Here is a 15,170-nt window from a genome sequence, read left to right as displayed (position 1 = left end):
GTATATTATGTTTTATTATATGAATAATATAATATAGTTTAATAATTTAATGCGATTACATTCGAGTCACTCTAAATAAACGACGCCCGGAACAAATTATAACCATGGCAATAATATTGGCATTAATATCATTTACGATTCGTGCTAATTATTTTTATTCCCTTTTCACAAGATTATTTCGATTAGTCAGCGTTTATGAAAATATACCATCGTGACGCGTATTAAGTTTTAACAGAACTGAAACTCTCCAAGATTATAACTTGTAACGAAACCAAACTGACGTGACAATTCAGAACTTTTGAAAAGATTACGATTGAGATTTAATTTACTTGTAAATTCGACGAATTGTAAGTATCATACGATCTTGACTTCATAGTTCGTACCTACATGAATAAACACGTTAATCGTACATATTATATTATTATCGTGTATTAAAAAAAAATATTAATACGTGTATTATAATATACGATGATGCCGGTTCTTTTAAATGTAAATTGCACTCATTTACTCAAAAAATAGGTAGATCAACGTTTTGGGAAATAATAATTATTATGTAGGTACCTACTCGTTCGAAATTTGATTTTTATAAATCGAAATTCTCGGAAAAAAATGCTGCTTCATGATATAAAAATATAAATGTATGTAGTGTGGTATACCTACAGTCATTCAAAAAATAAAAACATAAAACTACGCAACAACGATAAGAAAATATAGTAAAAATATATATTATTTATTTTTAAATAATATGTATGTTGTTTTGTAACCACTGTAGACGAAACGAACTATTTCCAAAATCGGTGTAATTTTTCAATAAAATGAGCGTACCTTTAAAAGAATAATCACCACGTATAAATTAAATATTTATCACCAGCCACTATATTATAATATATAGCCGTCCGGGGCGTATCGTAGTACGATTTTCTCTTTTTTTTTTATCACGTCCGTACCGCACGCGACACACACTGCACATTCGTCTGGGATTTATTTTTTACATTTCGTCCGTCATCTATATCAAGACATCTTCGAGGGGACGCGACGAGTGGGAACGGCGGCGGCGGATATAATATATTATAAGTTTCCGGCTTGTGCAGAGCAGAGGTTCCGCGATCGAAATTAGTCCTGCACCAAGTGTTTCGATCGGAAACGATCTATACACGAGATGTATATACATGTACATTATATGGTGTATGATGGCGTGCGCTGTACGACGGACGAAAGAAATCATAAATCATGCGTAGGTCATTACGTAGCAATAAAAAACATATAATGTATCTAAAAAAATAAAAAAAGTTTATATATCGGACAACCCCCGAAAAAGTCGTTATAACCTCATAGGCCATTAGTCGAGTCCGGTAAAGCGGAAAAAAAATAACATATATATACGCGCACACACACACACTGCACGCTCGCGCGCGTGCGCGGGCGAGGGGAGCGGACCGCGCGCGCAGTATGGAGAGGAAAACGCGCTAAGCAAACAACGATGCGATTTTTTTGTTATTTTTTATACACACACACATATATATATTTATTTTTTTGTTTATACAAATCGAGGGGAATGTTTTTACGGCCCTTTTGTTCGCCGTCTTTAGCGTGCGCTAAATTTCCGGGTGCTCGACTTCGTCGACTTCCTGACGAGCGCCCGTCGTCCCGGATACCGTCCGTCGTTAATCACCCGGTCCGGGAGCGCCACGCGAGAGGAGGGACATTCGCCCCCCGACTATAGGTCGCGTCGCCAAAAAGCGTTTTGTGTGGAGAAAAATATTTTATACATAGTAATAATAACAATAATGACGATAGTGTACAATTTTTTATTTCATCCTACGTTTTTCCTTCTCCTTTTTCTTTTTCTTCTTCTTCTTCTTTAAAGCCACCGCCGCCACGTTTACAAAATCGGGGGCAATGTATCATCTAATACACGACAGGGTTTGTAAGCACATCCTGCCGCCGCCGACTGTTTAACCCCCCGGCCGGCTCGCACAGTATATGTATATACACGTGACGGTATTATATTTACTGCTTATACACTACGTAATATTATAATATATATATATGACCGTGAAAAGATAACTCTACGCGGTCATTATCATCGTCCTTGTCTGCGGGTCTATATTTTTCGCACATAAAATAAACAGTACGATACACACGTTATGGTAAAATTTATCGGTATTTAATACTTTGCTGTATATAGGGCTGAGATATCAATAAACTTTACATCGTCTTCCGAAAATATATTATAGTTGCGCAATGCATTGGTCGTTTTTTTTCGAAATCAGTTTCGTGAATTTTTTTTTATATTTGACTGTGAAGTTTCTATTTTTCATTTTTAGTAATATTTTAATTGTTTTAGGGCATTTAACATGAGAATCCGATTTTTAAATTTTATTCAAGAGATTTTTATACACCCGATTATTATACTTACAATAATTAATAATAGTTTATTATTATTTATTAATTGGACGATTAAGTAGATAAATTTTAGCACGACGTAAAAATTGAGATACCGAGCTGTGGGCGGCGGCACCAAATATTTAGAATCACTATAATAATACCCTGTTCAATATAATGTGTCTAGAAAATATATAAAATCGGTATTGAGGCGCAACGGTATCTGGTCACTCTTCAGTTGTAGGTACACCTTGTCGTCATACACCAATACACCATACGTGTGAATATAAATGTGTATAATTTTATCGTTAAAAACTCCATTTGAAATAAAACATTTTAAGTACATTTTATTGGTGCATTATTTTGAATTTATATGTGGTATATAAAACAGTTTTTTTAGGCCATCGCATTCCCAGCACTGTAGCGGTAGGTACATGACGCATATATAATAAACGATTTTAGAATCTACGCATGGTAAAATATAATAACAATATTGTCATAACATCAGAGCGACCATTAAAGTTTAGCAAATTATATGCCGAGTTACCTACAACCCATAACCCGTTATTCTAAGTGCACACTACAAGTGCATCGACGTTTTAGTGCATTAGCTCCGATTGTTGCAGCGTTTAACACAAGTCGCACCTAATTTTTATAATATATTATATTATGCGGCATAATATTATGAACGCGCTCGATCACAATAATTATTACCTATAAATAATTGTATTATTTAACCTTTCGGGCAACACGCGAGAGGAGCGGTGTACGATGCGGAATTTTGCAGTTATACCTACCTATCATTATACGGTTATACACTCGCCGCCACATAGAGGTAAATCGTATCTATATATACACGGCATATACCTATTTTATATATATTATATATTTATACGGATATACCCTATGTGTGTGTATGTTTTACAGACAGTAAATCGTCGCATATAATATGTCCCCATCGTTTATATTTTATCCGCGACGAACACCGTCGTTATCCGGTGCCGCCGAGAGAAAAAAGACTATGATAATAATATAATATAATAACGCGATGTTCATTGAAACAACATTATTTGACGTTAACCGCGACATGAAAAGCTGTTCCAAAGACCATTACACGCACTGCACACAATAATAATATATAATACATAACGCGCGTGTATATAATATAATATTATAAACGCGTAAATGGAGAAACGACATATTCGCCGCATATAAAATCTACCCATATAATATAATATATTATATTATTACGTCGATATATGTAGGTTATGTGTACGCTGTTCATAAAACACGACCGACGAACAAACAGTAGTTGTAGAATTATTATTATACAACGAGTGTGTGTATAATGTTATTATATTTAATATCGCCGCGACGCGGTGTCTGCAAATTTGTATTACATTTTTATTTTATCGGTTATCGATTTTTGTGTGATGCGCTTCAGCGTTTCATAATAATAATAATATAATAAATTGATTTAAAACTCGTTTTACATAACGTAATAATATTACAAAACAACAAGAAATAAAAATAACATAAAAACACCATTATTATATTATACCACTATATTATATTATACGCAGTGTGCCAGTGTACACAATACGCACACGAATCATTGTTATTATATTATTATATGACGTGTACGAAAACATTGTTAGACATACAATATAACTCTATAGTTGAAACGTTTTTTATTAATTTTATGATTTTTCACAGGCTATTTGAGCGTCCCATTATCGGAATCTATCTTAGACGACGATGCGATAAAGCGTGACGACAAAATGATATTATAATATATAGTTGTAATGTGTCTCCGACGTCCATGATCAATAAAATAGTAAGTGTGGTAAATATAGGTACGTGAGTACATGATACTGTAACTGCGACGAAAAAAATATAAATATCTTATAAATTATTAATAATATTGGGACTCAAAGTTATTAATTATTTATAAGATATTTATATTTTTTTTTTGAAAATTTTCATAATTTATAATGAAAAATCCTAGGAAATTTTAGAAAGATATAAAACACATTATATTAGGCGATTATTTCCTGTGATTTAATAACTACATTGCTTTTAATATAATTTATTGGGTTTTTAATTGGTTTTTATGTGTGAAACGCAAATGTTAATCGTATACAAATTTCCTTTGAGTAAAATGATTAACAATTATTTACGATATATATACGCCTAAAAAAAAAAAGCATTATATTATATTAAATTTCAAAGTCTATTATTATTTTTATTTATTTAATTTAAGTACATACTAAGTTTTTGAGTATTTGGTATTTATATATCTATATGCTGTCCATTTATAAGTTATTTAAAAAACTTGGCGACTAAATCGTCTTTTACCATCGTTTTAATTTATTTCGGTTATTCGTTCAAGAACATATTTTGAAAAGTGCTTACTTTTGAACATTAAAGTCAAAGTTGAATTAACGGAAAAATGTGCAAAAAAATCCAATAAATAAAACAAGTTAATAACTTTTTGTTGAATTAATAAAATATGATAATAACGTTTTTGCTACAGCCGATTATTCTAAAATAATTATATACCCACTTGTTACTTAACTGAATTATAATATAATAATATGTTACGTTAATATAGTGTAGTATTAAGAATCAAATAAGTATCTACACCTATCTGCTATTATAACATTTATAACCTTAAATAATTAAATATGTATACATAAACACTTAATAGATAATATAATTGATATAAACCATGTCAACCGATCACAAGCATTATAATTTCAAATTTGCAATTCAATGCAATTTGTATAATAGTTATTTATTGAAATTAATTCACTGCAAATCGTATATCATATCCACTCATTGGCTATTATTATATCTTACCTATTTATTTAATACATCCAATTTATTATAATACGATGTACCTATTGGTTTGAATTGTTGAAGCTCAGAAAGAAAAGAAAATTGTATCTTGACGCAAGAGCCAATTTTTTTTTCAAATCCACTGAGAGCCAAAAACTAAACCTCAAAAACCTCTTATATATACAACTTACTGTACAGGTGTACGGACCCATTTGTTTTGACAAAATAGAACTTTCAGAAAAAGAAATCAGAATCGCATCGTTTGCCCCATAAATGTACTTTCTCGGTGCGAGTGTTATTGACACCTCAAGACAAACAGGAACTGTCCGTTTGGTTTTTTTTTATGTCTAACGACAACGACGTGATACACAACCCAAGTGAAATGCATTGACTTCCGAAAAGACGTCGCTTCTTAGTGAATAAAAACCGTCAGACGTATACAAGAAATGGATATTTACTTATATGGTATTGACGCAGACGTATATACCGATTGATTGGTTGTTACAGAGCACACCATGTAAGTGTAACTTCAAAAAAAAATCCAAACAACTTATCAACGGCGACTTAGAAACTTCTGAAGTGAAATTATTTCTGTCGACTGTGAATCTCTATACCCAGCGCGCGTGCCACTCAAAGGTCTGAAGACTGTGTAGCTAACAAAAATGTTGTATTTTTGAATAGAGCTGGTGTATAGGTATATATGTCAAAAACAGTTTTACTTTGTGAAAACTTGAAAAAAAAAACTATGTTGCGCACTCGTGTGAAATGAACCCTGCGGTTGCGGTGATGCTCGTACCCTGCATTCACGTATACTGCTGCCTTCTGGTTCGCCTTTTGAAGCCGTTTACGTCAGAGAGATTGATATTTTTGTAAATTGAAAAATAGCATACCCGTCCGCCGGGTCAGGTCGGGCCCGGGGTATCTATATATTATACACAATACTAATTTCCAAATAAACGCGCGTCGTCTAGCAGCTTTATTACATAATATTATCGCATGTACTGGTGCGCCTATATATACACGATATTATTTTCCCCTTTTTCGGTTTGGCCGTACCAGAAAACATAATATAATATGTTTAATTAGATTTATGTGTCTAGACTGAGGAATTGCGGTCGAGCCCCTAACAGTTACTCGTTTTCCTCGTACACAACAGGTCCTCCGCGAGTTTTATTGACAGCTATTTTTTCACCGCGCGGCCCGCTCGAACGCATAGAGGTAGGTAGGTATACCTACACCGAATACCCGAGACGGGGCGAAAAAAAATAACTAATAATAAATAAATACCTATACATTTGTAAAAAGAGAGTGAGCTGCACATATATAATATTATTAGGTCTCCTTGGAGGCCCGTCCGCGTTATCGGAGGGGCCCGGTCGCGCCGCGGTGGCTACTATTTCTTTTTCTTTCCTCGTTTCTTCCACAGGGCGGGGTTAATTGTTAGCTGCGGGTGGTAGCTCTGCCGTTTCGGCACCCCGTCGGGCAAGACGGCCGCACCACACACGCACACACACGCACGTGCGCGCACATATGGATATGATAGGTATGTACGCGGAGTTATTACGACGATTTCGATGTCAGAGAGTGGCAAGCCTTTATTATTATTATTATTATTATTATTACTATTACTTTTATACCGTTGTTGTTGTAGTATTTCGTAAAAGTTAAATGAAATGAATAATAAAAAAAAAAAAAAAATGATTTTAAAAGAAACATTGTGCCGCCGCGCCGAGACAAGCGTGTCATATAGGATTTTCGTGCCGTATAGGTGATTCCCACGCAGGGCTCACTCGCACACATATCTATATATATATATATATAGGTATATATATGGGATTACGAAATTAAATAACGGTCTGACAGCTCAATTTTTTAATGCCGCAAAATCAAATTGGACTGTTTTCCGTGAGTAATAGACGAGGTATTATATATCGTATAATGCACCTACTTAATACAATATAATATACGATATATATATATATTTATAAACACGCCGCGCCGACGATAATAATCTCAAAGAATATAAAATATTACATTAAACGTTTGAAACAATAAAAAAATATGTGTACATACGTGAATCGGTTCGCTGCACGCAGCCGGCGCTCGGCTGTTCGAACCGTTTACTGTCATGTTATCGTAATAATATTAAATACTTTATATTATAGATGTACGATGTAACTATATGTTTTCAAAACGATTCCTCGTCGCAACTATAATACGGGGAAAAAATTTTAAAACTTATTTTAAGCATTATTATTGCATTATTAAGCATTATTAACCAATTTAAGGCAGGTTAGCTGCAGTCGTATTTCTTATGGTCAACGGCAAAACATTCGCCATAGACACATAGGTATTCGTTTGTACCTAAATGTATTTTTCTGAATTATAAAATAATATAATTTATATCATAATATTATAATGTAGAAAATTTGTACTGAAACAAAAATCGTATTCGTTATGAATTTATGATGTTTGGGATACTCGGTAATGACTATGTTTTAATTATATTATTATGATACAAATAAATATACAAAAAAATGTTTTCAAGTATTTTCTATAATACCATTTTCCATTTATACCATAACTTGTCAGCATCATATTTTATATTATATGTAGAAATGAGTTATGTATACCTACACTATTCTATTGTGACTTCAACCCTATCTAATATAACCAGTAGGTAACTAGTTTTCTCTTCTTTTATCTTCGATTATGCTTATAATATGTATTAATACTGTTAAAAGTGTTTAAAATAATAAGTGTAGCTAAGTAGCTTATATTATTAGGTATAAGATATAAAATATATATAGTAATTTAAAATTTTACATAGTAGATGATTAAATACGTAAAATGTACACCGATTACACGTGTGCTTAATTAAAAAAAAAAAAAAAAAAATGAATCGCGTATGTAGTATGCATTGTGCACTGTGGAGGTATTATATTATAATAATGATTAATGGTCATGAAGTACCTACAGTATATTATCCTCACATAGGACGGTGATATTAAATTAAGTTCATAATATTAATTTATTAAACTATTAAAGGTAATATAATATTAATATCTATGGATGGTATCACACTGCACAATTACTATGAACTGTCATGATAGATCTATGGATTTTTGACATATTATTCAGCTTTTGACGTTAAAATATTTATTACGATGCTTTATTTTTTTATTAGCGATTATCAAATAAGTAATTAATATTATTATTTATCAGTATATACTATATAATATTTATTGTCGTATTGCCCAATCGCCGTTCTTCGCACATTACCCGTAACTCGTAAGTCCGCTTCTGCAGATTATTAATAATATAGATACACCATACATATTATTTTAATACTGTTCGGCTATTATTACCTATGTCGCTTTCGATCCGGTTATAAGTAATCAGAAATCGGTAGTCGGGATGATGGTGTTTCGTCATGTTCATACGATTATTATACATCGCCGTACATCCCCTCGGGCACCCTCGTCCAACCACACCCCCGCGCCACTGGTTGATTTTAATGACATCTTATCACCGTCGTAATAAGAGGGTTGTGCTCAACATAAAATAGACAATATAGGTACCTATATAGAGGACGTGAAAATGTCGTCATATTATACATTATACACTTGAAATATTTCCTATGCCCGTGTGTCAATATTTTATTACCGGTTTTCATCGTGATTTTAGAGAATGACGCGTGCATTTAACTCAGCATATAGAAATAATTACGGATAGGCAGGTATCTATATAGATAACCATAATACGTATACCGTTGGTAATGGTAGGTAGGTACCCAAGACCACTGTATAGTGAGGTATGCACTATTACCAGAAACAAATAACGATAATTGCTGGCGCGCTTATTTTGACGACTACCGTTCTACCGTATTCTATAATATGGGTAATACTATTGAGTATATTATATTGTACAATGTATACTCAATGGTAATACCGACGGGCGACGACGACGTATATAATACGTTGTTATTACTTATTGCGTATATTATAATAATATACTGATGGCGTTTTACCGTCGTCGTCGGTTTCAAGTCCTGTATACCTATAATACACACGTAGAGGCATATTATAAAACAAAATTAATATCGTACGACGATATAATAATTTGTGCTCGTCTACCGGGGCGGCAGTAATATATTACAGGTATAGGACATATAGGTACATCGTGTATATATTAAAGTATATAGGTACCGATACTACCTACGTTGCCCATATCGTATATAATATATATTATTTTTTTGAACGACGACGCGTACTTATTAATTATTATAATTGTAGTAGACGTAACTATAATACTAAACCTACGTGATATTATTATTATTATACGTACGCGTACGACGGTTTTTTTACTCCACACGTCCAATAGCCATTACGGTCCCGTCGAAGGATTTAACATGGTAGGTACGCTGCGGTGTTATTTATACTACGAAAAACGTACCTATACATATTAACAACCGACCGTAAAATAAATATATCAATTAGGTTCCCAGCAGTAGCTGCGTAAAATAATATATCGTCGTGACCATTAGGCATGCATAATGGTATAATTAGGTAGGCATAGATGCAGATTTACGGCAGACTAAACACTCTTTCACTGTATCAGGTATGGGTTTAATATTCTTCGTGTCGAAAAAACGTTATTTCAATAACCATTCTATAATATTATAATATACTATATTGATTTGTGTTTAAAATGCATATTATTATGCAGGCGAATAACAATATCATTTTGACAACAGTATACAAATATATTATAATATGCGTAATATGCATAATACATTATGAATATAAACATATGAGATGGGTAAACGGGTACTTAACAATATTTATTTCGTAAACGTTTTAAAAAACAAAATATAAGTAATGTGTCAATAATTTTCCGTAGAAAATATAGAAACTTATATCTCAATGTTATTATCTTAATTTTTTGTACAGTCTCAATATAATATAATTTCCTTGTATACATACCACATATGACATATATTGTACGTCGCAACAGCCTATAATACTTAATTTCAACTATTTTATCGATTTGAATGTAGTCAGAAAGATGTATAAAAAAGAAAAATACATTAAACATTGCAATCTACATATTATTATGATTTATGAATCGTACAGAATTTTAACCTGTACAACATTAATCTATATATATAAAAACGGAGACAAAAATGTATAACAATTCATCAATCGATAACGGCTGGTCCGATTTGGCTCAAATTTTTTTTAAGATGTTCGTAACTGCCAGTAGAAGGTTTTTATGAAATACAATTTTAGGAAAATCCAGCGGGAAGGTAGGAAATCTCAAATCTGTATGTCAAAAATACAACAGTGGCGTAACAGTACATTATATTATATTGGTTGCTATTGGTTAATCGGGCATGTTTGTTGAATTCATATAATATAAAAATGAATCGCAGAATGTGTTGCTAAGCGCAATAATTCCACTGTACGTGTGTTGTGACTGAACTCCTCCTAAATGGTTAGACCGATTTGAATGAATTTTTTTGTATGCGTTTGCGTTTATTTATCTGATTTTAGTACGGTTAGGTTATGTTAGGATTTTGTATTAATTGATAATATCAATCCACTATAGGTAGAATACGACAAACTTGGTATAACTTTGATACTTTAGAGTTAAATCATACACTAACGTACATACAGAACGGGGTCCGCGATCTACCGCAGGTAGATTGCCTACCTGGTAATGTACTGCTGCGAATCAGAATTTTTATTCTAGGCAATGGAAAAGTTAAGATTAATTTTAAACCATACACCAAATATTAAATAACGAATTGAACCAAGTTTGAGTCACATATATTTGGTACACTTAATGGGCAACGTAGTGCACGGGTTCAGCTAGTAATAAATAAATAAATAAATATTGTTGTGAGTAAAAATTATTTATACAAATAAAAATATTGTAATTATTATGATATATTATCACTGTTGTCATTATAATAATTTAGTATAAATGTATAATATATTATTATGGTTAACCAAATGCTTTACATTTTTTATTTTCATTTAGGTAAATCATGAATAAATTCATGAACTAGCTACTTGGGAATGGCCGTACCTATACTTACTTTCTAGATAGATTCCTAAAATATCTTACAGGTGCCTATATATTAAAAAAAAAATATCAGTGCAAAAACTAAAAAAAAAAAAAATACAAGTAGAATTGTATATTATTAAAAGGCGGGGTGTGGTTATATAGGGGCGCACAATAATATGACACATATCATTATCATTATTTATTATTATTACTATCATCATTGTCGTCATCATAGCCGGCGCGTACAATAATAATAGGTAGTTTGCATACACATATGATATTATAGCCGTCGTGTTTTCACGGTAGTCGTGCAGCAGCGAGCGTTACCGTTACCGCGGTCGGTACCTGTATATAGGTACCCGCCAAATGAGTATAGTAATATTATATTTATATGGGTACGGCGAATATCACATGAGAGACATAATAGTAGCAATATAGCAGCAGCAGCATATCATCTGTACAACATATATAATATATATGTATATTATTATTATATGTGCGCGACGCCACTACTCGGCAGTTGCAATCCGCGACCGCGCGATTGTCAGCAGGACTGTTCTAGGCGGGGGGAAAACACGCAATAATAAAATATCATCATAATATACCTAGGTATATAAGAACCTGGTGCATGCGAATTCGTTTATGCGCACACGTCGTATCGTATAATATCTACAACTGCAGCAGAGGTATACATTGTACATATAATATTATATATATTGTATACCTATGAGTATCGTTGTAGCACATATAATAATATATGGGAATTCCTCGTGGGCGCTCGGAAGGAAGGACTAGAGAAGCTGATAATGTTATGGCGTGTAAGGACGGTATATTATAAATAGAAAATGAGGGGGGAACGCTGCCGAGGAGGAGACGCGGAAAGTAAAGCGAAGCGAAAAAAATTTTTATAATAATAATAATAAAAACGCGCGCGTGTATATTATATTTTATTATATGGAAAAAAAAACGAAGAGGAGACTCAGGCGCGCGCGCGCGTGCGAACAATGGTCGCGAAGGTATACAAATAATAATAATAATAATAATAATACGGTGGAAAGAGGGAAAAAGAAGGGAAAAAAGGAATACAAACACGCGCGCTGCATAGAAGTCGCACAAAATAATAATATATATTATAAAACGGTGGAGTGAATTATTATACGGTTCGCGTACATATATATATACAAATAATATACAATTCAAAGAAAACTACTGTGGCGGCGGCGACTCGGTGGCACTCGACCTCGGTGCTGGGCGGGTGGAGGTGTCGTCGTCGTCGTTGTCCACTTGCGGTCTCGCGCATTTGCATAAACAATGACACGAACCGGCTACCGGATTCCCAGCTCACGCGGCGGCAGTGGCGGCAGTGGCGACGATCTCAACGACCGCGCGTGGGTTAGCCCGCCGCCGCCGTCTCAGCGCCTAAACGCGCACGACTTCCTCCTCTATAATGTATAATAATAATATGTAATACGACTTTTTTTTCCGACGTCAGACATTATCGTTTGTAAGTCGACTTCTGGACAGTAGTCGTTCTGAATAAAAAACGTTTTTGATCCGTTTGAAACGGACCTACCTACCTACCTATACTTAATATAATATTATATCGTCGTCGTACCCGCATGTGTAGTCTCTGACAGTCTGACTTACATGTTATAATATTATCTTATCTACGTGCCACGGATTCTTACCAGACAGTGCGGTTTATTAAATATTAGAGCAAATTTAGGTACCGACTATCGAGAACATTAGACAAGAATAATAATATTATAAACTTTGAATAAGCAAAGATTTTTTCTTTCTTTATTATATCTAGTTCATTTTTTCCGAATTCAAATCATATAACTCTTTTTAAAATAAAAATAGTTAATGTTAATTATCCTCTAAAAATGTCTCTAACATAAGCTATAGTTTATAACCTAAGCCTTAACGAATCCTGTAGGTACGTTGATTTGCTTGCATGACTATACGAGCGAGTTATCTCCTTATCAAAAACACATATAATTTGCAAGAATTGATTTTGTTTTTTTAACAGAGTGCAGAATTGACTTGTTATTAAATTTAAAGAACATAGAATATTATCTTGCAGGCCATATCATAGACATTATTCCACGATGTTTTTATATTAAATTTTAAGGTGATTCATAAGGACTTTAAAATTGTAGTATTTTAGTTAGGTACCAGATACTTGGTACCTACTTGAAATATGCTCACAATGAAGTTTGATACACGCGGGTTCACTAAAACACTTTAATTACTAATAAGTATAATAATATAATGTTATAATAGATTTTATGTAAAATATACGTGATAATATAAAGAATAAGTGATGAGTAAAAAAATGCTAATTTTTCAGGTAACGATATAAAACAATTTCACCGTGGCATACTGGTGGTGTTGCAGTTTTGACCCTTCACCTTTCCACAGGTATCCGTCATTATACATTGTGTTTTATAGTACGTGATTTTACTATCGTAAATTTCAATTATTTTATCGTCCAAGCAATAACATGATCTGATAATAATTGTCTACCGTTTGGATTTATATGTCATCGTTGCAGAAGTGTAGATTGCACTGAATCCATAATTTTGTATGAATTAAAAAATCTAAACTTAAGCTTTTAAAATGCACAAGTACTTTTTATTTGCTACGTTAATCGTAAGCATACCATTTCAACGCATTTTATGCCAGCTTAAAGATACGGAAACTAAACTTCAAGCAATTATAACACCTATTGACATGCTGTATCGAGATGAACTAAATTCTTTAAACCAAATACCAATTCGTTCCAATCGTATTCAAAAACGGAGTAACATTAAAACCAAAGGAATCTACATAACCATATGGTTAAAAAAAAACACTCAGGTAAAATAAAATCGTTTCACAATTTTTTTAATTATTAAATAGGTACTGTATCTATGCCATGTGTTATCAAGGTTCAGTTTACATTTTAACCTAATTTTAAATACTTATATTTTAATTAACTGCTCCAGTTGGCGCAACCAGGATTTATTTATGGAGGGGGGGTTGTCCAAATTGTCCAAAAAATTGTATTTAACTATTGTATTTCTGTTCTGTTTCTGAGTATATAGGTACATACATTTTATTTCTTAATAAAAACAATTTGCCAGGTTAAGGCCAATAAAAAAAAAAAAAACAATTATATTATTTTATTATTTCCATTTTAGATTCTGAGCACGGCGCGGAATGTGAAATTTCAATGAAAAATTTCAAATGTAAAATCACAAAATTTATTTTACAATGATGTGTGTTTTTTTTTTTTTTTTGTGTCTGTCATCATGGTTTAGGGCAGTAAAACTGCTTCGATTTTCTTCAAAAATATCTTACTACTCGTCCAAAATTGAAATTTTTTATTGATATTAAGAAAAAAATATCTTGTTTCGTATAAGTTTAATTAAAAATGTAAGCTTCTGTTCGAAAAAGTAATAACTTAAAAAATTGAAAATAGTAAAAATATGATTTTTACTAAACGTTAATACTTATTAAGCAAATAATGTGTTGTGTCAACCTTTAAATAATTATCTTGTATATAAATGTATTTGAACGATTATACGAATGTATAAATTATAACATATTGACCCTACCCATATTTATAGCATATAATTATTAATAATAATATATTCTAAAGGGCAATATTAACTGTTATAAATTTATTATAATCAATATTTCTAAATCATAACTAATAAACAATTCAATGAAAACCAAAGTATGTAGGTAGTGTTGAATATTGTCATATTTGTGACCAATCTATTTATTTGCTTATTCAAAAAACACACGTTATGTAAGTCTTCGATTTCGATAAAAGTATTCATCACACTTATCCTCTTACAGCGAAAATAAATGGATACGTCAGA

General features: G+C 32.5%; 1 protein-coding gene across 1 annotated transcript in view; it reads left to right on the top strand.

Moving 5' to 3' along the window:
- Positions 1–12,935: 12,935 nt before the first annotated feature.
- Positions 12,936–15,170, top strand: part of LOC100573999 (hapless 2-like) — an 11,383-nt gene continuing 9,148 nt past the window's right edge. The window contains exon 1 of the mRNA XM_029488408.1: positions 12,936–14,160. Within this exon, the coding sequence (XP_029344268.1) occupies positions 13,921–14,160 (240 nt within the window). The 5' untranslated portion in view covers positions 12,936–13,920. The remainder of the gene's footprint in view (positions 14,161–15,170) is intronic.

Source organism: Acyrthosiphon pisum, chromosome A1 (assembly GCF_005508785.2).
Source record: "Acyrthosiphon pisum isolate AL4f chromosome A1, pea_aphid_22Mar2018_4r6ur, whole genome shotgun sequence".
In the NCBI taxonomy this organism is placed as follows: domain Eukaryota; kingdom Metazoa; phylum Arthropoda; class Insecta; order Hemiptera; family Aphididae; genus Acyrthosiphon; species Acyrthosiphon pisum.
This window is presented reverse-complemented; position numbering and strand designations above follow the sequence as displayed.